This window comes from Protopterus annectens, chromosome 3.part1 (genome assembly GCF_019279795.1).
Source record: "Protopterus annectens isolate FY-2018-M chromosome 3.part1, PAN1.0, whole genome shotgun sequence".
NCBI lineage: Eukaryota > Metazoa > Chordata > Ceratodontiformes > Protopteridae > Protopterus > Protopterus annectens.
In genome coordinates, this window is record NC_056732.1 from 55,070,094 (window position 1) to 55,097,067 (window position 26,974).

The 26,974-nt window shown below is 39.4% G+C and overlaps 1 protein-coding gene across 1 annotated transcript in view; it reads left to right on the forward strand.

Annotated features, from left to right (window-relative positions):
• The window catches only part of LOC122797630 (neural-cadherin-like), a 796,015-nt gene that overhangs the window by 19,629 nt on the left and 749,412 nt on the right, over window positions 1–26,974 (forward strand). Inside the window, exons 2-3 of the mRNA XM_044066174.1 lie at window positions 1,984–2,190; window positions 11,243–11,468. Coding sequence (XP_043922109.1) covers window positions 1,984–2,190; window positions 11,243–11,468 — 433 coding nt within the window. The remainder of the gene's footprint in view (window positions 1–1,983; window positions 2,191–11,242; window positions 11,469–26,974) is intronic.

A 26,974-nucleotide genomic window follows, 5' to 3' on the forward strand; every position in this document is an offset into this window, starting at 1 on the left:
TTTTTTAACAACATCTGCAAATTCACATGATGTAATTTAGATAGAAACTGAATTTTAAGGAAGCCAAATTACTGTGTTGGTTAAAGGATTTTATCAATATTCATTACTCTCTTGAAATGGACAATGTTTAAAAATAAACAACCTTGAATACACGAGAAAAGCACTGGGATTGGTAAAATATATTAATAGCAGATAGTTTTGCTTTTGCATATTACTTATGTATTTCTGTGGACTGTTTTGCACTGAATCAGCATACATAGCCTGATGTGAAGCATATGCACCATTGCTGGGAATATATATCCGTTTCTTTTTTCCTAAACTATATGAATATTGTGAATTACTGTCTGCTGTTTGAACTTACTGTGAATAAACACACCTTGCTGATGATGCTGAAGTCCTGACAGACAGTTGTTAGTATTTTACCTGTGTGACACGGATTGGGAACAAAGCAAAATAATGACTTTGTTTCAGAAAGACACTGGTTTAAAAGATAACCGAGTCCCCTTATTTCTTTGTTCAGCACAGCTACTGAACAGCGAGTTGACAGACCTACTTGTGTTGTGAATGCTGTCAGAATCCTAAGAAAGGTTTTTCAAGGGAGTATAGTGCATAGAATCCCTGTTTTTTTATCTAAACTAAAGTTCAAAGCATCACTTTCATTGTTTCTGGGGAATGCTGATCATACCACATCATTTTAGTTCAAAGCACATACAGAATAGCAATACAGAGTCCATTTAAACGGCAGGAGCAAAACATTCCAAAGCTGAGATAAAAATTCTTGTACTGAGTATTTAATTAGAACATTGCTTATAGCAGTCCAAGTTTTTTACCCCCTGGGAAGGGGGAATTTATGTAAATGTATAGGACAGCATTGTAAGAAGCATTAATTGGAGTACAAGTTTCCAAGTCAACCTGCCCTCACCCAGCACTTGGAGTGATGAGGTTAATACTTGCCTTCAAACAGCAGATGCTTTATTTGTCTAGTTTCTTAGTACGTATGCAATGGGCACTGCTACAATGTCATGCCTTCCAAATATTTCAGTTTATTTACCACTGCCAAGCACATGTCTGTCCATAACTACCCTGATTTCTCCATGACACAAAACATTTTTGTTATTACACTAAGCAGAGAAGTCACATTTCAGATAAGCACTTTACTTAGGGATGCTGTTACTTTCCCAGTCTACTTAAATATAATTTTTGTTTAAATTTTTGTTGACATGTTAACTCTTGCAAATGGCGATGATTTTTCATTTTTACAGCATTGTCCATTAAGATACTAAATAATAACATCCCACAAAGGACTTGTCCTCCCAGCATTTAATAGTATGGACTCTTTCATGTGGAGTCTAGTATAGGACTAAGAGTGTAGTTTGTGATTACTCTGTATTTTATATATAGGTGCATATACTTTTTTGTGGGGGGATCACTACCCTTTCTACCCTTATCTGCTTCTGTCCATCCTTTCCCCTTTCCGAACCATGTTTTATACCATCTCATGTCTCTCTCGTGTGTGTGTGTGGGGGGTGGATCTTAACCTTCTGGCTGAATTATTGTGGGTAGGGAACTAGCAAAAAACATTATTTTTGTCTTATGGTGTGAATTGTGTTTTTAACAAATAAGATACAAAGTCTTCAGTTAGTATGTTTTAATTTCAATCTGACCTCATTAATAAGTTAAACTGTATGTAGCTCTGGAATGTTTTTTTATGACAAAAACAACAGCTGCATTTTGTATAAACATTGGTCTTCTTTGCCATTTTGGATCACAGCTTGCTTTGTCTCTGATTTGGTAATTAACTTAGTCATATCAGTAATAAAATGCAGCTAAAGTTCTAGGATGTAAGATCTACACGTAATAATTGTTATGCCTGAGTAAGCATTTTAAGTCAATAAATATTTATACATACCAAACAGCCATGTTGAACTCTATACCAAAAGGGCCTATGTTTTGCCATCTTGTAATTATTATATTTTGTTTCGGTTTTAGGAGATGAATGGTATCTCTGCTATGTAACTCTCCGCAGCCTTGGTGCATCAGCTGGGCCGGAATGGGCCATGTATCCTTTCCCCTATTTGGCAGCAACCCCAGTAGATACACCTAAGAACAGCACAGTGTACCAAATGAAGGCCCACCTTCTCAACTGGGGCACCTCCGATCAGGGGACAGTTGAGTATCTTCTTATTGAAGGTAAGTTACTGATAAGAAGCTGTCCTAAACAGAAATGGTATGTGGACAGCTGAGGCAATGGTCAGAGTTCCATCAAAGCAGGCATTGTGGATTTTCTTCAGATTGTCATTAGCTATTACCAGCAAATAATTCCAGCCATTGGACAACAGGGAATGGTGCTAAAAAGAAAATATTCTTAAATGACTGCTATTTTAATAGTGTTCAGCTTTCTCACCATTTGCCCACTATATCCAATAAAATATCAGTGTACTTATACAGGTTTGTGGATTTTAGAAACACGCCAAGGTGCTCTTGATTATGTTTATTTTACTTTTAATTATTTTATTTGCTAAACCTTAATTATAACAGTGCCACAATTTTAAAATGTATATAAATAAGAGCAATTAAGCATACGAGACAAGGAATAGGTCTCAATATTGCTTCAGATTAAAAATAAACTGCACATTAACTAAAAAAATGCCACTTTCTTAAACTAGATTTTAAAATGTGAGGTTAGGTCTTGGAATGATTTGTACCTTTCACACTAAGTTCCTTAGAATTTTAAATACATTACTTTGATAATATATGAATTACAAGTACAAATGTGACAAAATACTCACATATAATAACTGGCACGCTGTGCTTGACTGTATCTGTTTTAGAATTAATTTTAAACAATGAGTACAGTACCTGCTGTGACATGAGGAAGCCCATTGTTTATAAAGTTAGGTTTGAGGTTGCTCATACAGTATATTATAAATCCAGAGGAACATATTTTCCTCGGATTCTTTTTTAGACCCTTATGTGGGCACTGTGCCCTTTAAAACAACCTGATGTTTCTAAGTCCTTACTCTTACCTTATCTTACCTGATACTTAATGTTAACACCTTAGATACCACTGGTTGTTAGTCACTGATCAGGTGTTAGTGCCACACCTGGCAACCTACAGTTCTGTACTGTATTGCAGGGTACCTGTTATTTAATCGACCGTCCTAAATGTTGAGTATTGGAAGATCGAACGGGGAAGTTCTAAAAATAGAAATGTCGAAGCTGCGGAAATTCGAATTCTTTCCCAGGGAAAGAATTCAGTTGGCTGTTTCCACGGCTTCAACATTTTTTGTACTGTGGTGCAAAAGTTACGGATCGGGTTAAGGTAAGTGTGTGAGTGTGATGGACGTTGGAGTTAGGTTGTGGGTAAGGTAAGTGTGCGAAAGTGATGGACATTAGGGTTAGGGCGCTGGTAAGGTAAGTGTGCAATAGTGACGGACTTTAGGGTTAGGGCGCGGGTAAGGTAAGTGTGCAATAGTGATGGACTTTAGGGTTAGGGCGCGGGTAAGGTAAATGTGCGATAGTGACGGACTTTAGGGTTAAGGTGTGGGTAAGGTAAGTGTGCGATAGTGATGGACTTTAGGGTTAGGGTGCGGGTAAGGTAAGTGTGCGATAGGACGGACTTTAGGGTTAGGGTGCGGGTAAGGTAAGTGTGTGATAGTGACGGACCTTAGGGTTAGGGCTTGGGTTAAGGTTAGTGCATAGATAGTTGTGTATGTAAGGTGTAGTGTAGGTTTATTAGGTTTTTGGTGTGCTTGTGTTGTGTGTGTGTTTTTCAGAACAGCGAATTTTTTCCCTGGGAAAAGAATTTGCTGTTCTGAGGTTTCATTCTTGTCATATTTCGAACTTCCACATTCGAACAGATAGTGTTTGAAATTTTGGAAGTTCGATTATAGGACATAGACCCGTATTGCGTGGGCTCAAAATTAGTGTTGTTCTTAAAGATTTTGCAGCTTTAACTATCTGTTTGCCTTTGTAGCTCCTTGCTTTTAATAATACAGCTGTAGTAAGATGTAGGGAGGAGTTGGGTTTTAGATATTGAAATCCCTTTGCCACTGGAGTCAAACAGTATAGTATATAGCAGTGATACTTTAGCATACTGTTTGGAGAGGTCAGATTTACAAAGCTGTTCCATTCCAATGGGTTTGGTCAGTTCAGCTCCTCACTATTAAACTGTGTGCAAGTCAGGAATCATTTATTGAAGATGATGGAAGACTAGTTGGGTTTTGAGGAACGCTTCAGTGTTAAGGTACTGCTGGCTAGCTAATGGATCTACACAGCAGAGCAGAGAGCAGCCGTTTCTTGGTGTGCATTGCAGATACTCACTTTTGATATGTGGTGGCTGTTCCTTTAAAGCACTAAGTGGTGAGGTCCAGCACCATGTAATAAAGAGTGCAGTAACAGGTTCCCTTTTCAATCCTGCTACTTGGAAATGGCCCAGAGGACACACCTCAAATTCAGTGGAGAACCACAAAGAGTAGAAAGAAAAATCTGTTGGGCTGGATGGGAAGAATACAGCCAATATGTCTTCTGATAACACCAGTAAGGGCATTAGCAGCACTGCTGTTAGATACTAAAATAAAAACTAGGCAAATGGCTGAAGCTATGCAGAATCTGATGTCCCGCAGCCAGGGGTCAGATACTGTGGAGAGTTTGATCTTCCACAGTCAGGGACCAGAAGCTGTGCAGAATATGAGCTCCCATCATCAGAGACCAAAAGTGTGCAGAATCTGGTCTTCCATACTCATAAACCAAAAGCTGTTTACAATATGTTCTCCTATGGTCAAGAACCAGAAACTATGCAGAGTCTGATCCTTTGTGGTTATTAACCAGATTAGTCGACTGCCAGACCTCACATGAATTAGTGGCCTACCACATTTTGGTCCTCTGGTTGTACACATCCCTTGTGTCTCAGAACATATTTCTTTCTGAACCTACGATTTTTTTCCCTAGTCATAAGACTAACCAGGATTAACTAGCTGTAAAGCAAGCAGCAGAAACCTTTGACTCTATGTACCTCTAAAGGTGTGATGCCATTCTAGGGCCTTACAATGTGCCAGATGAGAGCACATGGCACTTGTACACTATTAAAGTCAGGCCACAGGTGGATATGGAAGTCGGAGCAGCTTGCTGTTAGCATGATTGGATGACTCTCTGTCTACTACATGAAAGACTTCAAGAAGATATGCAGAGTTAGAACAGCTGCATTGCAAGAGAACTTTGTGAGGGACTGAGATAACTCAGACAAGGCATGTAAACAGTGGCATCAGGTCAGTGAGAGGTGGGGATTTGTGACAAGTAGGTAAGGGTTGGTCCATGCTGGACAATGTGACGCATACTGTGCAGCAGCAAATACTACTTATGGAATCATTCTGAAAAAAATGTTAGCCTGATGAAGCCTCCTGTGAATCCTCTGTGAAAAATTGTGTGATCAGACTATACAAATGGAGTATAAATATCTCTTACAAGGGGCTTGCAATTCTGTATTCCATCCATCCATCCACAACCCCTTCTCCCATATTTTACACATGGGGTCGAGATGTCACTTCACCTGTGACAATCATCTAGAGCCAAGGTTTATACTGTTAGGTGGTTAGCCCTGCCATGGTAATTCTTCCACACCACACATTCATAGGTTCATAGGTTCATAGGTTTATACTAGGCTATCTGCCCTAAGGCATTTATAAGCCTAGCCCAAATTATTGTGGCTTACGCCACCCCTTATATGAAAAAATACTGTGCCCATTAGTTTGTTGTGCCTCTGTCCAGCAGTGACCCAGAGATGATTCCCGGGGTAAACCTACGATCTCCCATCCACAGGTCTAGATTTCTCTTGAACAGAGTCAGCGAGGTGCTCTGCCTCACATGGACCGGGATTTTATTCCACAGCATAGGGAGTCTCTGAGTGATAAATCTATCCCTCCAGCACGTCCTATTTATATCCGTGCTAAGGTTTAAGTCGCTTGCTCTAGTGGTTTTGGTGGATTTGGATTTTTGAGGTGGAGCATGTCCATTAATTCGGGTTGGACATGGCCTTGTATGTCAGGCACATGTCACCTCTGAGCAGGCGGTATGCGACTGAATAGAGCTGGAGTTTCTTCAATCTGGCAGCATATGACAGATTTTGGAGTCCCTTTATCCTTTTGGTGAGGAACTTTTGGGGTCTCTCCAATTGCTGCAGATGTCGGGTGAGATACATCCCGAATGGGGCATTGTACTCGATCATTGGTCTGATAAGTGAAGAGTACAGGGAACAATGACCTCACTAGATCTGGATGTGAATCCCTTCATGATCAGGTGGGCAATGTAGAAGGTCTTTCTAACCACTTTAGCAATGTGAGTGTCAAAGAAAGGCCACTGTCAACCTGGGTCCCCAGGTCCCTGATAACCTCTTCTGTGCTTAGTGGATTGCCACCTATATGGTAGCTTGGGGTTACCTTGTTTTTATGACTATACATTTTTTAACTTCAGGCCATGGCTCTGGCACCAGCTATCTGTTTCTGTGAGTCCCTTCTGAAGGATATCCGTGTCCGATGCACTTTCCACTATGGCCCAGTTTGCAGTCATCTGCAAACTTTGTCAAAGTCCTCCCATGTTGGCCTGTACTTCTGAGAAGTAGATGCCAAACAATAGGGGCCAAGGACCGACCCTGTGGGACACCACTTGTGACCGGCTTGGAGTCTGACACAGCGCCAGCAACTCTAACCCTGTGGGTTCTGTCCTTAAACCAGTTTGCAACCCATCTTGTGACATATGGGTTTACATTTAAGCTGGTAAGTTTTTCTACAATACCGAGTGGGGTATTTTGCAAGGTCAAGGTAGGCTGTATGGACTGCCTTTCCCTCATCAATGGCCTTGGTGACCAAGTTCAAAAGGCATGATCTTCCCTTGACAAAGCCAAACTGGGTCGGGTCCAATGTCTGCAAGTCCCCTATATCTTTGTTTATGAGCTCCATTATGATCCTCTCCATAGCTTTGCAGACTAGACTTGTTAATTACCAGGGTCCTTTGTGGAGTGGGACCACAGTTGCACGCCACTCCTTGGGCATGTATCCTGTGGTAAGGCTGAGATTAAACAGCTGCCTTATGTGCGGGTTTAATTCCTCATTTAGCTCGTGTAGCACACAGCCGGGGACACCATCCGGTCCCATTGATGCTGTGTTTTTAGCTTTAGAGAGAGCAGTTTTCACCTGCGCATTTGAGATGTCCGGGAGGCTACACTCGGCTGGGATAGTTATCTCTCCTTTAGGGAGAGGGTGAAGTTTGCACTGAACCTGTCTGCCAGTATGTTGGCAATGTCTGTGGGTTCAGTGATTTTTGTATCATTTTGGACTAATTCTGAGCATATCTGTGAGTTTCCACCCAGGTTCCTAACATAGCTGAAAAAGGCCTTATGATTGTCCTTTGAATCCATGGCAATTTTTCTCTCAAAATTGGCCTTAGTTGATTTTATGAGTGCTCGTATTTTTACTAATAATGATCAGGGGTGACTTTTTTATGGATTTTGTTCTATCATGTAATAGCTTTCTCCTCTTATTGTAAAGTTTGTTAATGGCTGGGGTCCACCAGACTGGACGTTTGCCCTTGTGGAAAGAGTCTTGGTTTTATTTGGGATTGCCTGATCCATGCAGTCCTGGAGGTGTTCATAGAAGGCATTTGTAAGGGCTTCGCAGCTTGGGTTGTGGTTTCCTCTGACTCAGGGGCCATGAAGGATACCACACCAGTCTTGAGTAGTGTGAAGTTTGCTTTAGAGAAGTTCTTCACTATGGTCTTTTGTTTGGGGTGGGGGCGGGATGTGGATTTCCAGTGAGATTAGTTTATGATCAGATCTCACCAATGAGGGATATACTTCGGTGTGGAGCATTTTGTCCCCATGTTTGTGACAATGAGATCTAGTATATTTTCTCCTCTCGTGGGAACAGTGACTAGCTGTTCCATGGCATTTGAATTTATGAACTCCAGGAACCGTTGGGCTAGAAAGTTAGGGCTTGAGTAATGTTCCCAGTCTATATTCGGGTAGTTGAAGTCACCCAATATGATGGTGTTTGGAGATACATTTATACCCTCCAGTGTCTTCAGGAAGGCTGTGTGGGGTTCCTGAGTTTGAGAGGGTGGCCTGTAGCATGCTACAATTTGTAGAGCAGTTTTGACTATGGTTAGTTGGAACTGGATGGTTTAGGAAGCTTCATGCGTTGCCACCAACCTGGAGGTGTGAGTATCCTTTATGAATATGGATACACCCCTCCTTTTGGGTCCGGGTTTTGGGGCGCATGATATGAGGTAAAACCTAATAGTGCGGGGTGCTCTCAGGAGCCTTGAACCAGGTTTCAGTTACAGCACAGACATCGATGTTCTCCATACTGAGAAGGGCCTCGTGCATTTTGAGATTTAGACTTCTGGCATTGAGCAGCATTACCCTCAATTTCTTCCCATTTTGTTTTTCTAGGGTGGTAGGTTTAGAATTTGAGCCTTGCCTAAAAAGGCACTATGGGGGTGGCAAGAGCCTTAGCCAATATCCGAATCCCAGGGTGACAGGTGCAAGCCGTTTGGCTTGTCAAGCATGTCATCCCAGGCAGACAGACACTGGATCCCTTTGAATGACACCAGACATTAAGCCAATTGTAAAAGCTGATCATCTTGTCTCTATATTGTGGCATCATTCTTGGTGAAGGAAGGATACTGCTCAGGGTTAGGGTCATACCTGCCTGGGCTACATAATCAGAGAGCTCCTCTATGTCTCTTTTCATGCAGTCCAGGATCGTCTCAGGTCGTTCACACCAGCATGGACAATGACTGTGTCATATTTGTACTTGCTGTGGAGTGACCAGTGCTTGTGTTATGTGGCGGATTCTAGCGCCCGATAGGCAGCTTACTGTGACCCTCTCCTTGTTCAGCCTGGTGAGTGGGACGTCAGTGTGTCTGACTATGGAGTCACCTATGACAAGTATGTTTGGTGTTGTATTTGGCCTTAAGGGCTGTGACTGCTTTGCACACTGCTTTTGTGGTTTATGTGTTGCTTGTGGGGTGTCTTGAGGTAGCAGTTGTTTGGGTGTCTGCTTTGGAGGCCTCTGCTGTTTAGGTAAATTTTTACTCAGAGCCTCCGAGTATGTCTTTGTGTGTTTATGTGTTTGATTCAGTGGAGTGGTAGCATTATGTGAGGCTGGTTTTGTGGTGTGTGTAGTTGCCTTCTCCTCCTGTCTGGTCTTGCCAGTCCTGAGTTGAGAGAGCTCAGCCTCCAGTTTGGCTAAATAGCTGCATCTCTTGCAAGTATTTGTGTTATGTGGGAGGAGGAGAGGGTTGTCTGTGTACATGAGGCAGTTATAACATTGCCTCAAGATTCCCAGATTCACCAGCTGGACCGAGAGGAGATTGACAACTGACCTTTGGACATGCTAGAATAATATTGGGAAATCCTTAATTGAAAACAAGGGCCAGTGGGGAGTGAGGGTGTAGTGCTTTTAATTTTTAGTGCTGACTTATATAATTGCTTTAGTGAGCAAGTGCCAGGTAACTTGAGTGCAATGTGTTACAAGTAACTAAATGCAAAACGACAAACAGTAACTTTCTTTCAAGTGAAACAAGGAAATAAGTACAGTAAGCAATGCAGATATCACTAGTGATCCACAGAAGCGCTGAGAAGTATTAGGTGAATTAGCTTCCAGGAAATAACAAGCAAACAAACAACAAGCATATAAACAAAGCTAGATTCAGTAGGCCTGGATCTAGTCTATGCTAGAGCAAACAAGGTGAACCAATTTCAGTAAGATACAGTTCAAATATTCAGGCACTATAAACCTTTAACCAGAAAATTCCCAGCTCAGAAGGGCAGAGTCCAGCCTCTTCTCCCACAAGAGTGCAGACCACGAACCTTCTTAATGTAAAATAACTGGCCTGAAGCCCAAGTGCCTAAACCAGAACTAATACACTTGGACACTGGGCTCTCAATCAGCAGTTCCCAACTTAGAAGGATGAAAGCTACCTGTCCTGCCACCACAGTGCTTGCCACAAACCTTCCTAATGTAAAACAACTGGTCTGAAGCCCAAGTGCTTAATCCAAAAGACTTGAATGATAGCTACACTTTAATCAAGTTACAACCAAGCAGTAATAAATACCATTGAATACTTTAGAGAATGTCTGGATTAGTGCTCAAGTTACACAAACAAAGCTAGATCCAGCAGGCCCGAATCCAGTCTATGCCACAGCAAACAAGGGGCACCAACTTCAGTAAGAAACAGTTCAGATATGCATGCACTATAAGCCTTTAACCAGAAATTCCCAGCTCAGAAGGGCAGAGTCCAGCCTCTCCTCCCACAAGAGTGCAGACCACGAACCCTCTTAATGTAAAATAACTGGCTTGAAAGCCCAAGTGCTTAAACCAGAATTAATACACTTTTAGAATAACAGACACTGAGCCCTCAGTCAGCAGTTCTCAACCTAGAAGGATGTAAGCTACCTGTTCTGCCACAACAGTGCAGACCACAAACCTCTCAGTGCAAAACAACTAACTGGTCCGAAGCCCAAGTGTTTAAACCAAAAGGCTTAGAATGAGTTACACCAAGCAGTAATAAATACAATTGAGTATTTTAAGATGATGCAAAAGTAAATTGGTCAATTTAGAGTGTCCAATCCACCTACAGACTGTCTTTGGACTGTGGGATGAAACTGGAGCACCCAGAGGAAACCAATGTGAACACAGGGAGGACATGCAGACTCTGCACAGAAAGCACCCCAGCTGAGAATCAAACCAGGGAACCTCTTGCAGTGAGGTGACAATACTATCTGCTGTGCCACTGTGTGCAATTCTGTACTAAATCTCCTAAAAAAGAAGAATTTGGAAGCGTGTTGTCATGAGTGACTATTTGCCATGTAGATGGTATAAGGAAATGGGGAAGTCTCAACTTAAAATATTATTACTACCATTTTACATTAACTTTTTATTTTTTATTAGTGCTTTTTATTTTTAATTGTAGAGACATTTGTGAACACATGGTTGCATTTTACTGTAGTGAAACCAGAGAATAGTACGAACAGGTGTGTCGACTTGCAGGCGAAGCAGGAATACTAAGCTATGTGAATGTCAATATTACAGTGTTTCTGTGTATGTTCTTTCTCTTTCTCAGCAACAACAGGGTTTCATCTTAAAGAGACTAAATTTGGAATTGTTACTTTAGTGTTGAATTTACTATAAAAGTTCTAATGTTAAGAGAAGGTGCTCTGTTCTTATCTGTTTATTGCTATTCCAAGGGGGTGAAGATCGATTTGAAGTTGACAAAAACACGGGTGCAATCAGAACAACCGGCCTTCCTCTTCAGAAGAATAAAGAATATGTACTTACCGTTCAAGCAGCTGACAGGCAGGGCAACAAAGGTTCCTATGCATCTATCTATGTTTTAGTCGGCTCCAGACCCCCGCAGTTCTCCAGCTCATCTTACAGTGTGTCTGTTCCAGAGAACACCCCACCAGGACAAATGTAAGTACAGCACACTGTTTACCACTGAAGACAAATGTTAATAATTCCTCAGGTAGAACAGTCTGTGAAGTGTTAGAACCTGTTGTAATCAGAACCAAAAAACTTGTTTCCAAAGAAAATATCACTGAAATTTAATTTTGAGGCATTCAAAAACAAAAACAATAAAAGAGAAAGAGAGAGAGAGATTGTACTGCAGGTTTGTGCAAACATAGCAGACAGATTTATGATGCATAAATATATAATTATTATTTTGGGGGAAAAATACTGTATGATAAAATAATTACAACTAACAACTTCATTTTCAGGTTTGTTGCCTCAGCTCACTGTTGAAGCATTTTCTAACATGTACATCACTGAACTTTGTACCTGAACAGTGATCAGGGAGGTGCAATCAGTCTTACTTGACTGCCGTAGGACTAAACAATTAGCTACAACTGACAGAAAGCAGATTGTCACCATAACATTTTATTAATCCTACTACAAGGTAAAAGTAATGGCTACCAAAGTTAGAAATTTACTTATTGCTTCTTTTAGGGTGCTCTTTCCTGTACTTTGAATGAAATTTTATTTATTTCAGTTTGAATTTGTTAATCGAGGTAGAGCACTGGACATTTATGTCACAGCCAGAGGGTAAACACAATAGATACATGACATTTTAAACAAAGTGAAAGACAAAATGCAATAGTGTATGCATGTGTTATATACAATGTGTATATCAGAGTTGGCTAGAGGGTATAAATACAATGTATTCATGGCATATATACCCCTACCTAGCTTCCTCCTTTTCTACCTATTACCACTCTCAGTCACTGTTACACCAAGTATTGCCTATGCAAAATCCGACTTCATGAGCCCAGTGTTCACACGCTGATGCATTACTCTGGTTTTGTGTTTTCTACTCTCATTTTTCAAGAACCACTAATCACATGGCTTAAAAAAATATCTTTTTTATGTCATGTAAAACATATTTACCAAATTGCTTGAGTTAATCACCTTTTTCGTGTTATTTTTTATTATAGCTTATATATTGTACTGTTCTGTTTTATTTTATTATCACTACTAATTTATTTAATTGTATGTATGTAATGGAGCCTCTCTCCACTGTTCTTAGTTCACTACTGTAATTTGTTTCAGTTGTATGAAATTGTATCTATGTAATGGAGCTTTTCTCCCTGGGCCTCCACTGAAAATGGGCCATTGGCCCATTCGGACTTTCACAGTAAACAAATCTAAAATAAATAAATGATATACTGAATGCATATCTGTGATGGCATGTTGAAAGAACTAGTAAGAAAAGTAGTTATTGCAAGGTAAGTACAGGGAAGCAGGGTAGGAAAAGGTTAGGTTATATGACCAGAGAGAGAGAGTGTAGTTGCATTTTCTTGATGTATGTAATGTGCTTTTAGTTCTGATCAGAAAACGGGGTAAAAGGAAAATACTTTAAGACAAGAAATAATAAATCCCAGAGTTTGGGACCAAGGACTGAGAAAGCATGGTCTTTTCAGTGATTCCTAGATTCTGAGTTTGGAGTAAAAAGGACCTGAGTGGTTATGATTTCTAAGATTATATGCTGGTGTATCTCTGAATTGTCTGGAGTATAGTGGGGGGAGCTCATTCTTGGATAGTTTAAACAGCTGAAAGTCCAGTAGAAAATCACATTGTTTCATAGGCAGCTACTTAGCTTTTTCAATGGTTTTGTAGGGTTCATTTCTTGGGAAGACAATGATAAATTTGTTATTTGAGATGGTATGAATGGTGGATATATTTATTTTAGAGGCTACAGAAATCAGAGGAGAACCACAGCCAGTAAGATACCTTCTTGCAGTGTCTGGAAAGAAAAGGATAGATCCTTTTAGCCCATCGTAGGAGAGGTTTTTTTTGTGTGTGTGTTTGTAGTCCAGGTGGAGGTGGAATTTTTGAATGAAGTGACACTCTGAATAGTGTTACTCAGGTGACTGAGGATTTGTGAAGGTCTGAAGATAAAGACGAGGTTTTCCCTAGTGCCAAAAAACATTGCTTTAGTTTTAGAGAAGTTAAGCAATAATTATTTATCACTGATCTATTGAATAAGTGCATGCAAATCAGCGTGAAGTTTGCATTCAAGAGAAGAGATGGAATGGTTGGAGTGGAATAAGAGAATGTCATCAGCATAAAGCAGGATGTGAAGGGTAAGTCAAAAGGGAGCTTGTCAATACAGATAGCAAAGAGGACAGGTGCCAGAATAGATCCTTCCGGAACACCATTCTGCAGAGGGACTGATGGAGAGGTCGAGGAGTTGAAATTCACTGAGAAGTGGAAATCAGAGAGGAGAGGCACTTTCAGAAGCAGAGCATTGTGCTATCACTAATGCCTGTTTCGGTGAGCTGTTCTGTGAGAACTGGCTGATTGACAAGCTCAGAGGCTCTGATAATGTCAATAACAATGGGTACAGCAATTAGGCCTTTGTCCATCCCAAGAAGAATGTTGTCACGGAATGTCTCTATCTGTGCATGTACTGTAACCAGACCAAAAGTCAGGCTGCTTTTGAGAGAGAGAGGGTGGTATTGGTTGATGTATTGAGTTAAATGCAAGTAAATCATTTTTTCTAGAATCTTTTGTTGGGTAAGGAGGATAGAAATGGGATGGAAATCTGAGGGATTTAAAAAAATGGTTTTCTTAAGGACAGGTTTTACAGTGGCATTTTCCAGATATTAGGTGTAATATAAAGTGTAATACACAGGTTGTAGATGTGTTTCAATCAGGTTATGATGTTGTCTCTAAAGTGATAAACCTTGAGAGCTATTAAGCTTAGTTTGATCAAGCAGTGGGTAGATGTTTTTTTATTTGTTAGTTCTGAATTCAAATGAAGGGATGTATGGAAGGGAGGTGAGGCTAACAGAGGCGATTGGGAATTTCCTAGAGTAAGGGATAGGAAGGTAAATGAAATGAGAGAGGAAATCAGAGGCACTAGATTTAGAGGTTGTCGAATTCATGGAGAGGTTTATTCCATCCTATAAGATGATTAACCTCATTCCAGAAGTTTTGGGGAGATTTTATTGGTGAAGTTTGGTATGATTCATAGGTTCATAGGTTCATAGATTAGTACTAAGCTAACTGTCCTTGCGAGCCATTTTAAGCCTAGCCAATTATCCCATGTGAGACTCAAACCCTGCAGCTTGTGTTTGTAAGGCAAACACCTTAACCATTAGACCACCCTCCCTATTAAGCTTAGTTTGATCAAGCAGTGGGTAGATGTTTTTTTATTTGTTAGTTCTGAATTCAAATGAAGGGATGTATGGAAGGGAGGTGAGGCTTACTGTCGGGTTACTTATGATTTCATCAGGGGACTTTCATGACGGCATATTACTAGCTTGGCAAGGTTGCACATCTTTGTTTATTGTAGTAGGAAGGGCTTTCCAAGAATGAGATACCTAACTGTAGGTTAATCAGTTATTAGCGTTTGGTTTGTATAGTCTGTGGATTACTGGGAAGCCAGGTATTTTGCAGATCAGTCAGTTCAGAGGTGAGTAGTTGTACAGAAGTGTTAGGGTCAGATGAATTCAGAATTGGTGACCCATCCATTAAGGAGGAGAGAGAAGATTTAACTATATTAATGTTATGCTGTGATCTTGTTACAGAGAGATGAGCTTTTGGACCATATTTACATATGGATGATGGATATGGAAAATGATATGCAGTAGTGACTGAAAGATGGTGAGTCGGTGGTGAAGTCTGAGATAAGAGAAGGCTTGTAATTAATATGAAATCTAAGAGGGACTGACAAGACACGATGAAGTCGGGCCTAGTAGGTTGAGTTGCAAGCAGGGTGACGTTGATTTGTATAAGACTATTCGGATCATTGGAAATGCGACGGAGCAGGTTGAGATTGAAGTTTCTGAGTATTATGAGTTTTTGTTATTTGTTGAGAAAATTATTTCTTTTAATAGGTTATTTACTTTGGGAAGTGAGGAGGATGATATGGTATAGTATGGTACTTCTGGGAATGGCACAAGTACCAGTTAGAAAAAGTGTCTGTCACTGTTTCCTTAAGCAAGTAGTGGGATGTTTAAGTGTCATTTGAACTGAAGGAGAGTTTCACCTCCTTGTCCTGAGTCTGGTCTGGGTTGAATTTCAAATAAAATGAGGTGCAGTAATTAGGCATGATAAGAATAATTTACAAGAAAATGACCAGAGCGCGGACGTTAAATGGAAGAAATAAAAGGAAGGGAAGAAGGACTTTTAGTAAACATGGTTGTCTAGTCAGATTGACTCATTAATGGTCATAAAGTGAATAGCTGGTGGTAGTAAGACTCAGACCCAAGTCTCCAGACCAAAGTGTTAGCTTAGAATGACATCTATTGTTGTCTTCAAAGTAGATATTTTAGTGGTGTTGGTTGGTTGTTTTTCTGTTGTATATCAATTCTTAATAAGCACTTGGAAAATTTTGATAGTGCCCTCACAGATTTCAAATAATCCTTTTTTCATTGTGGTGTAGCACACCCAACCCTTATCTGAAAAGGGGTTTAGCTTGCAAAACAGAGATCATAAAAATGGTCTCATCTACTGCCTTCCTGAAATGTTAAAATTAAAAATAAATGATGCTGATAATCATCTCACTGAATTTGTTTCCACACTTTGGCAGTGATTGTGTTAGTTTCCTTTTGTGTTTGTAGAGTCTGCTTGATTAGAAGATGGACTAGTGTTCTTCAAAACATTCTGTGTTTTATCATAGCTTTCCTATCATTCTTCAGAATATTCTATGCGTTATTGTAGCTTTCCATTCATTCTTCAAAATATTCTGTGTGTTATCGTAACTTTCTATTCATTCTTCAAAACATTCTGTGCAATATCATAACTTTCCATTCATTCTCCAGAACATTCTGTGAGTTATCATAGCTTTTTATTCATTCTTCACAAAATTCTGTGCACTATCATAACTTTCTATTCATTCTTAAAAACATTCTGTGTGTTATTGTAGCTTTCCATTCATTCTTCGGAACATTCTATGTGTTATCGTAGCTTTCCATTCATTCTTCAGAACATTCTGTGTGTTATTGTAGCTTTCCATTCATTCTTCAGAACATTCTATGTGTTATCGTAGCTTTCCATTCATTCTTCAGAACATTCTGTGTCTTATTGTAGATTTCCATTCATTCTTCAGAACATTCTATGTGTTATCGTAGCTTTCCATTCATTCTTCAGAACATTCTGTGTCTTATTGTAGCTTTCCATTCATTCTTCAGAACATTCTATGTGTTATCGTAGCTTTCCATTCATTCTTCAGAACATTCTGTGCATTATCATAGTTTTCCATTCATTCTTCGGAACATTCTGTGTTATCGTAGCTTTCCATTCATTCTTCAGAATATTCTATGTTTTATTATAGCAATAACCCATGCCTGGGTGTGGGTAATGCTGGATTTACCCACAGTTGGTGTGGTTTGGTCACGAGGGCGAAGCCTGAGTGGCCAAACAAAGCCAACCGTGGGTAAATCCAGCATTACCCACACCCAGAAGTGGGTTATTGCTATTATACAATGACATTATTTAAGAAAAAAATAATTACTTTTCTTAAATAATGGCATTGTATAATGCCTCCTGCTGTCCGGTATTCTGCGGCAGTTCTGATGTACTGCGCATGTGTATGCCTATGCAGTACATCAGAGCTGTGGGCAAAAGCAACGGAGAAAGCAAGATCTCCGTTGCTTTTTACAAACTGTTTTGCTATGTTAAATGGGTTTAACATAGCGAGACAGCTTTAAAAAAAGCAACAGAGAATATCCGTTGCTTTTTTAAAGCTGTCTCACTATGTTAAACCCATTTAACATAGCGAGACAGTTTTGAAAAAAGTAACGGAGAAAGCAAGATCTCCATTGCTTTTTACAGTCTCGCTATGTTAAAGGAGTTTAACATAGCGAGACAGCTTTAAAAAAAGCAACGGAGAATCTCAGTTGCTTTTTTTAAAGCTGTCTCGCTATGTTAAACTCGTTTAACATAGCGAGACAGTGTGAAGCAATGAAGATCTTGCATTCTCCGTTGCTATAAAAAAAGACTTATAGTAATGGGAAAAAGTCCGGGAGACCGGACCTTTTTCCATTACTATAACTCTGATTTACAACGTGCACGCTGACCAATCAGCGTGCACGTTTTTGAATATTAATGGGGGGTTGTTGTATAATGTAGCTTTCCATTCATTCTTCGGAACATTCTATGTGTTATCGTAGCTTTCCATTCATTCTTCAGAACATTCTGTGTCTTATTGTAGATTTCCATTCATTCTTCAGAACATTCTATGTGTTATCGTAGCTTTCCATTCATTCTTCAGAACATTCTGTGTGTTATTGTAGCTTTCTATTCATTCTTCAGAACATTCTGTGTGTTATCATAGCTTTCCATTCATTCTTCAGAACAGTCTGTGTGTTATTGTAGCATTTCATTAGTTCTTCAGAACTTTCTGGGCATTATCGTAGCTTTCCATTCATTCTTCAGAACATTCTGTGCGATATCATAGCTATCTATTCATTCTTCAGAACATTCTGTGCATTATCGTAGCTTTCCATTCATTCTTCAGAACATTCTGGGCATTATCGTAGCTTTCCATTCATTCTTCAGAACATTCTATGTGTTATCGTAGCTTTCCATTCATTCTTCAGAACATTCTATGCACTATCATTGCTATCCATTCATTCTTCAGAACATTCTCTGCACTATCATTGCTATCTGTTCATTCTTCAGAACATTCTATGCACTATCATTGCTATCCGTTCATTCTTCAGAACATTCTGTGCACTATTATTGCTATCTGTTCATTCTTCAGAACATTCTGTGCGCTATCATAGCTATCTGTTCATTCTTCAGAACATTCTGTGCGCTATCATTGCTATCTGTTCATTCTTCAGAACATTCTGTGCGCTATCATTACTATCTGTTCATTCTTCAGAACATTCTGTGCGCTATCATTGCTATCCGTTCATTCTTCAGAACATTCTGTGCGCTATCATTGCTATCTGTTCATGATTCAGAACATTCTGTGCGCTATCATTGCTATCTGTTCATTCTTCAGACCATTCTGTGCGCTATCATTGCTATCTGTTCATTCTTCAGAACATTCTGTGCGCTATCATTGCTATCCGTTCATTCTTCAGAACATTCTGTGCGCTATCATTGCTATCTGTTCATTCTTCAGAACATTGTGTGTTATTGTAGATTTCCATTCATTCTTCAGAACATTCTGTTATTGTAGCTTTGCATTCATTCTTCAGAACATTCTGTGCGCTATCATTGCTATCCGTTCATTCTTCAGAACATTCTGTGCACTATCATTGCTATCTGTTCATTCTTCAGAACATTCTGTGCGCTATCATTGCTATCTGTTCATTCTTCAGAACATTCTGTGCGCTGTCATTGCTATCTGTTCATTCTTCAGAACATTCTGTGCGCTATCATTGCTATCTGTTCATTCTTCAGACCATTCTGTGCGCTATCATTGCTATCTGTTCATTCTTCAGAACATTCTGTGCGCTATCATTGCTATCCGTTCATTCTTCAGAACATTCTGTGTGCTATCATTGCTATCTGTTCATTCTTCAGAACATTCTGTGCACTATCATTGCTATCTGTTCATTCTTCAGAACATTCTGTGCAATAATCTTTTCATTCATACTTTTCTAAGTTAACCCACAAGTACCTCCGTGATGTGCGACTGCTGAGCTGTCATAATGATTTATCAGTTTTATTTTTTGTATGCATCTATTGTTTTTGACAATATTTCAACTGCATTACTGGATTGTAAGGTCCTAAGTCCCTCTGGACACTAAACAATCAGGTTCAAAGCCTACCTGCTAAGACACCAGTGCACCAAAGTGTAGAAGCACCTCCAAAAGCTCCTCCGACCTACTTAAAATAACTTCACTTCTCAGCTAATGTATGTGCTTTAGCCAAAGACATTTTTTACCTACTGTAATGGTAGCAATACGTGCGTCCTCAGCACATCACTGTGACGTATTTTTCTTCCTTTCCCCCAGTAGTTTTCCCCCTGTGCTCATTTATTTACAATATATAGTAATGGTAGTGGAAATCCTATGTACCTGGCTCAGCAGCCTCCCATCTTGAACTCACCAAAACTTGTAGACTGTCCTCTGTTCAGCTGCATTCTTATCTTGCATACACCCAACTAACTCAGCCTTTTACCTTCTCACAACTCCCTCTGTTCCTTACCTTTTTATATACAACTTTTCCAGTTATTTTAAATAAGATTTATTCCTGACTTTAAAGTTTCAACTTACTGATTGTTGGTTTTTTGTCTGGCTGAATATCGTGAAACTGAGTTAGTGCCACCCTCATTTTAGCTTCTATTATTTTATCCTTACATTTCACCCTTATTTTTGCACAAATCCTGCTACACTTTTTTTTCTGTTTGCTGCCGGTACCCATGATGCCTTGCATCATGTAAATTCACCATTCTGGCATTTGGTGCCATCTTTTCATTCATATTTTCAAAGTTAACCCATGAGTACCTCCAGTGATGTGAGTGCTTAGCTGCTCGTACTGATTCATCCGTTTTATTCTTTGCATGCACCTATTGTTTTTGACAGTATTTCTTCAACTGCATTACTGAATTGTAAGGTAATTGCCTACACCTGTATTTTATGTTTTTTTTTCATATCATGCAATCTTAATCTACTTTGTTTTGGAAACTAGCTTGTATAACTCTTTAAGAACTTTGTTGGCGTTGGTTTCTCAGCATACTTCCATGCAACTTTTATATTCTCCTCACTTTTTTTAGCTGAGAGTTTTGTGCTTTAATCTTGATTTCATATTACAACTTTTCTGCCTTTCTGTTACTTGTGCACTATACAACACCTGGATTTGCTCTATTCAGCACCCTGTCTTACCATAAATTATATGGAGCTTTAAACTGCTTAGAAAGAAACATGCTGTTTTAACTGGTCTATTTGGAATTGCTGTTTTCTAAATGTTTCAGCTCAAGTGTCAGGAATTACTAGACTGTCTGATGTTAATATTGTTAAGTTGGCTGCCAGTGTTTATGAATATGCAATGTTACTGAATGCTGGCCCCATCTAGGCTATCTTTGCTTATGTTGTCCTAATTTGGCTATATTTCTATAATATTCATTCAATTTATCATTAATAACATTGCCAGCATTTATTAAGGCACCTGCTGCTAATTTTAATGACTTTTCTCTTCCTTTCTCTGCTGCTCGTTCCATTTCTCTCCACTGCTGCCTTCTATCTCTCTTCAATCCGCTAACCTCCAAGCTATTATCTACTATTTTCTTTTCTAACTGACGTAGCTATACCTGACCTCATTACTCTCGCCACTTAGGCTAACTAACCATCTCACTCTACAAGTGTACCTTCTCTCAACCTTTCTCTCATCTCTCCACTTTTTCTGCCCAAGGTCCTAAGTTCCTCTGGACATCAAACAATCAAGTTCAAAGTCTGCCCTGCTAAGACGCCAGTACACCAACGTGTAGAAGCACCTCCAAAAGCTCCTCAAACCTACTTAAAAAACTTTGCTAATGCATGTGCTTTAGCCAAAGACATTTTTTACCTACTGTACTGTAAGCAATAAGTGGCTCCTCTGCATGTCACCATGTCTTACTTTATCTCCTTTCCTCATTAGTCTTTTCCCTGTGCTCAGCTATTTACAAAATCTAGTAACAGCTTTTTTATTATTTATGGTAGTGGAAAGCCTATGCACCTGTCTCAGCACCATCCTATTCTGAACTCAGCAAAACTTGTAGCCTGTCCTCTCTCTATTCAGCTGCATACTTATTTTGCATACACACAACTAACTCAATGTTTTACCTTCTCACCACCCCCTCTGCCTCTTACCTTTTTTAATACAACTTTTCCCATTAGTTTAAAAAAAGGCTTATTCCTGGCTTTCCACTTACTGATTGTTTTTTTTTTCTCTGGCTGAATATCACAAAACTAGTTCAACCCGCTCTGTTTGCCCTCACTGTACTCGGGCTCACTCTGCTTCCCTACCCTACCTCCATTCCCACACACCCCCACTTTCATTTGATTTATAGTCTATCCTTATTGACCACTACTCTTCCACCTCCTAACTTCCTTCAACCACCCTATCACTTCCTGCATCCTTTCAAACATCTTACCCTATCACAGTCTGTCTCCAAGTCCTAAGCCTCCCCGCCTCTGCTCCTACAGTACTTCTACTTTAGTACTTACTCACAGTATCTAAGCCTGCCATATCATGTTTGTCCGTATAACAAATTTCTTAAACAGCTTTCTACTTATTATCTTTACCACACACATTCCCTTTCTGACCTCCACTGCCACTTTTTATCTAATCTCTAACCCTACTTGACTAAACAAACACACCAATTCTGCCTCCATGCTAAACTGGGTCCTCACCTCCAACTATAATCCCTATCATAACCCCTCTACCCTATCTGTTACCCTTAGTGATCACCACCCCACCTCCATTATAAGACGCTTTCCTCAACTTCAAAAACCCCAGCAATACAAAGACTGTTGTCAACTCTCTAACTTTAATCCAGATACTTTCAACCACCTGCTCTCTTCAATTAACTGGTCCTTCCTTCACAATTTCTCCCTAAAGGAAACTTTCCTGGCATTTAACAACATCTTTCCTAACATGGTCAATTCCCTGGCCCCATCAGAAAACTTAGGACCAAAACTCAGTTTGCCCCATGGCTAACACAAACTACCCGAAACCTTATGAATAAGATGAATAGCGCATTGAAAAAATGGTAAAAGTCCAAATCTTCCACTTATCTCCAGACCTACAAAGAGCTCCATAACGTAACCAAAAAAAAGGCCATCCTCTACAAACAAAACTTTTTCCACAGACTACTCAATCCTCACTCTAACCCCCAAAAGTTCTGGAAATCTGTTAATACGCTGTTACAACCTGGCTGCCCATCACCACCCAACCCCTGTCCTAACAGCTCTTCCACAGATACTGCTACATTCTTTAATTCCTTCTTTATTGATTCTATCTGCAACCTTACCAAAAGTGATAATATCACCGACACCACACCCCCATACTTCTATCCATTCTACCATCCTTTCTCTTAAACCTGGCCCTACAACCTATGTTGAGTCCCTACTCTCCAAACTTAGAACATGCTCAACATCAGTTGACAATTTACCTCCACAATTCCTAAAAATTGTTAATGTTATAACTTTCCCCATTTCCATATTACTCTATATTCCATTAAGGGAAAACACTGTACCTGACATCTGGAAATAATTTGATGTCTTACCCTTATATAAAGGCAGCAATACAACTGACCCCTCAAACTTCAAACCAATTGCTATCCTATCTCCTCTAAAATTTTAGAAAAAGGCATCCACAAACAGCTCCTTGATCATCTTCTCCAATTAAATCTTCTCACCCCGACACAGCATGGTTTTCACCCAAAACACAGCACTGCTACTGCTCAGACATCCTTCATAAATACTATCACAAAATCCAATGACAGCAATAAGTTAGTCTCATGCTTGTTTCTTGATTTATCTAAAGCCTTCAACACTGTTTCCCACAGACTACTTCTGTCCAAACTAGCTAAACCTCTCTAATTCTGCACTCTCTTGGTTCTCCAGGTACCTATCCAACAGATTCCAGACAGTGCAATGGCAATCTTTCTGTCCCTTCCTACATGTACTGACCGGGGTGCTCCATGGCTCCATCAATGGACCCCTATTTTTTAACATCTTCATTAATAACCTTCACTCTTCTTGTCCACCCTCTAACATTATTCAATATGCTGATGTCACAATCATCTCCTGCTCTGATGACATCACACACCTTCATACCCTCACCCGAGAGTCTCTCTGCTCTGTTAAAAGATGGCTTACTTCCAACCAACTGCTACTAAACCCCAAGAAAACCAAACTTCTGCTATTCTTACCTACAACTCTCCAGCATCATAAAACTACCTTTTCTGTCTCCTCCCTGAACAATACAATCATCTCTACTGAACCTCACACTAAGCTACTAGGCCTGAACAGTACAATCATCTCTACTGAACCTCACACTAAGCTACTAGGCCTGAACAGTGCAATCATGTCTACTGAACCTCACACTAAGCTACTATGTGCTGTTATCGATGACCAGTTCGATCTCCACACTCAGCAATGCATTAAAAAAATCATCAAAAACTAGGTCTACTATGCAGACACAAAAAATTCCTCACTAATACTTCCAGACTCTCCCTTTTACAAGCCTTCCTACTCCTCACACTACTTTATGCAGCCACTATACTGACATTCTTCCAATCTAATCTAAAGACTAAATTAGAACTTACCTATAACAAAATTGCAATATTTGCCTCCCACCACCCTTATCACACTCATCACTGCATACCCCTAAAAAAACTGCAATGGCTAGAATTTCATCATCAAATTCTACTTCCTTAGCTTCTCATGGCTCATGCGGCCTTACATGAACCATCATCCTGCCCCTCTCTCTGTACTCTCATCCAACCTTACACCCCCAACCATCCTTTATGTAGCTCTTAACAGAACCTTCTGCAAGTTTGTAAGCCCAATACAAATATTGGAAGCTACTCTACAGCTATTCAGTAGCTTGTGCTTGGAATAAATTACCACTAAATGTCAGATCTATCACCAACACAAACACCTTTAAAATAGCTCTGAAAGGCAGCCTTCATAAAACATGGTCGTGCTTCTGTAATGACCCAAAATAACCACTATCAACCAACATTCTGTTGCCCTCTTAGCTCCTAGTCTCTGTAGCTCCTTTCACTGACTGCCTTCTTTGGGTTCTCGTCCTGCACATGCTCTGTACTTAAAATCTTTCTGTTTCTCTTTTCCTAACTTACTAAGTTTCGTTCCCATTCTATGCTGCAGTTTGTCTTCACTCGTCATCTCCTGTATATTCTAGTCCTATTATGCTTCTTTTTTTTTTTTTTGGGCGGATTTTACTTTTACTATATTTTACTTTTATTATATTTTTGTTTTGTCCATGCTTTAGTTTGATATATTAATTCCTGTTTACCTGTAAAAGAACACCATGTTAGTTGTTTATTAGCCGCTATATTATTACTTCACTTGTATCTACTAATCTTGTTATCTTTACTGTTTGCCTTTTATTTTTGCATTGTAACTATTGACCTTGTTGTTTTACTGTTTGTTTGATGTACTATTGGAGCTTCTCTCCTCGGTCTCCTCTGAAAAAGGGCTTCTGCCCAGTCAGACTAACCTGGATAACAAATGATAAATAAATAAATAAATAAATATCATAGCTATCTATTCATTCTTCAGAACATTCTGTGCATTATCATAGCTTTCCAGTCATTCTCTAGAACATTCTGTGCATTATCATAACTTTTCAATCATTCTCCAGAACATTCTGTGCTTATCGTAGCTTTACATTCATTCTTCATTCTTTATAACATTCTGTGTGTTATTGTAGCTTTCCTTTCATTCTTCAGAACGTTCTGTGCATTAACGTATCTTTCCATTCATTCTTCAGAACATTCTGTGTGTTATCGTAGCTTTCCATTCATTCTTCAGATGTAGTGTATTATCATAAGTTTCCATTCATTCTTCAAAACATTTTGCATCTTACCGTACCTTTCCATTCGTTCTTCAAAGCATTCTGTGTGTTATCGTAGCTTTCCATTCATTCTTCAGAATATTCTGTGTTATCGTAGCTTTCCGTTCATTCTTCAGAACATTCTGTGTGTTATCGTAGCTTTCCATTCATTCTTCAGAACATTCTGTTATCGTAGCTTTCCATTCATTCTTCAGAACATTCTGTGTTATCGTAGCTTTCCATTCATTCTTCAGAACATTCTGTGTTATTGTAGCTTTCCATTCATTCTTCAGAACATTCTGTGTTATCGTAGCTTTCCATTCATTCTTCAGAACATTCTGTGTTATCGTAGCTTTCCATTCATTCTTCAGAACATTCTGTGCGCTATCTTTGCTATCTGTTCATTCTTCAGAACATTCTGTGTTATCGTAGCTTTCCATTCATTCTTCAGAACATTCTGTGCGCTATCATTGCTATCTGTTCATTCTTCAGAACATTGTGTGTTATTGTAGATTTCCATTCATTCTTCAGAACATTCTGTGTGTTATCGTAGTTTTCCATTCATTCTTCAGAATATTGTGTTATTGTAGATTTCCATTCATTCTTCAGAACATTCTGTGTTATCGTAGCTTTCCATTCATTCTTCAGAACATTCTGTGCGCTATCATTGCTATCTGTTCATTCTTCAGAACATTGTGTGTTATTGTAGATTTCCATTCATTCTTCAGAACATTCTGTGTTATCGTAGCCTTGCATTCATTCTTCAGAACATTCTGTGCACTATCATAGCTTTCCATTCATTCTTCAGAACATTCTGTGTTATCGTAGCTTTCCATTCATTCTTCAGAACATTCTGTGCGCTATCATTGCTATCTGTTCATTCTTCAGAACATTCTGTGTTATCGTAGCTTTCCATTCATTCTTCAGAACATTCTGTGCGCCATCATTGCTGTCTGTTCATTCTTCAGAACATTGTGTGTTATTGTAGATTTCCATTCATTCTTCAGAACATTCTATGTGTTATCGTAGCTTTCCATTCATTCTTCAGAACATTCTGTGCGCTATCATTGCTATGTGTTCATTCTTCAGAACATTCTGTGTTATCGTAGCTTTCCATTCATTCTTCAGAACATTCTGTGTTATCATAGCTTTCCATTCATTCTTCAGAACATTCTGTGTTATCGTAGCTTTCCATTCATTCTTCAGAACATTCTGTGCGCTATCATTGCTATCTGTTCATTCTTCAGAACATTGTGTGTTATTGTAGATTTCCATTCATTCTTCAGAACATTCTGTGTGCTATCATTGCTATCTGTTCATTCTTCAGAACATTCTGTGTTATCGTAGCTTTCCATTCATTCTTCAGAACATTCTGTGTTATTGTAGCTTTCCATTCATTATTCAGAACATTCTGTGTTATCGTAGCTTTGCATTCATTCTTCAGAACATTCTGTGTGCTGTCATAGCTATCTGTTCATTCTTCAGAACATTCTGTGCGCTATCATTGCTATCTGTTCATTCTTCAGAACAGTCTGTGTTATCATAGCTTTCCATTCATTCTTCAGAATATTCTGTGTCATTGTACCTTTCCATTCATTCTTCAGAACTTTCTGTATGTTACGTAGCCTTATTTTCAGGGGGCAGGGAGTCTGCTTGCCAACTGAATACAGTCTACAGTATGATGCACCAGTGTTTTGGAAATGGGATTTGGATTACTTGGTTAGTAATGTGCATTATAAAATGGGTAGCAGAATACTCAATGTCTTCTTTACAAGATGTGAAGTGACAATCTCACCAAAAGCTCTTACTGTAGCACTTATTTATCATTCTCCATCTGGTGTGGCCCATTGTCAGCAGAGGCCTGGGAAGTACAGCTCCTGTATATAGACATGGTGACAGTCTGTGCTGCAGAAAACAGATGTCGAACAAGGATTGATAGCATTGCACCTTGTGAT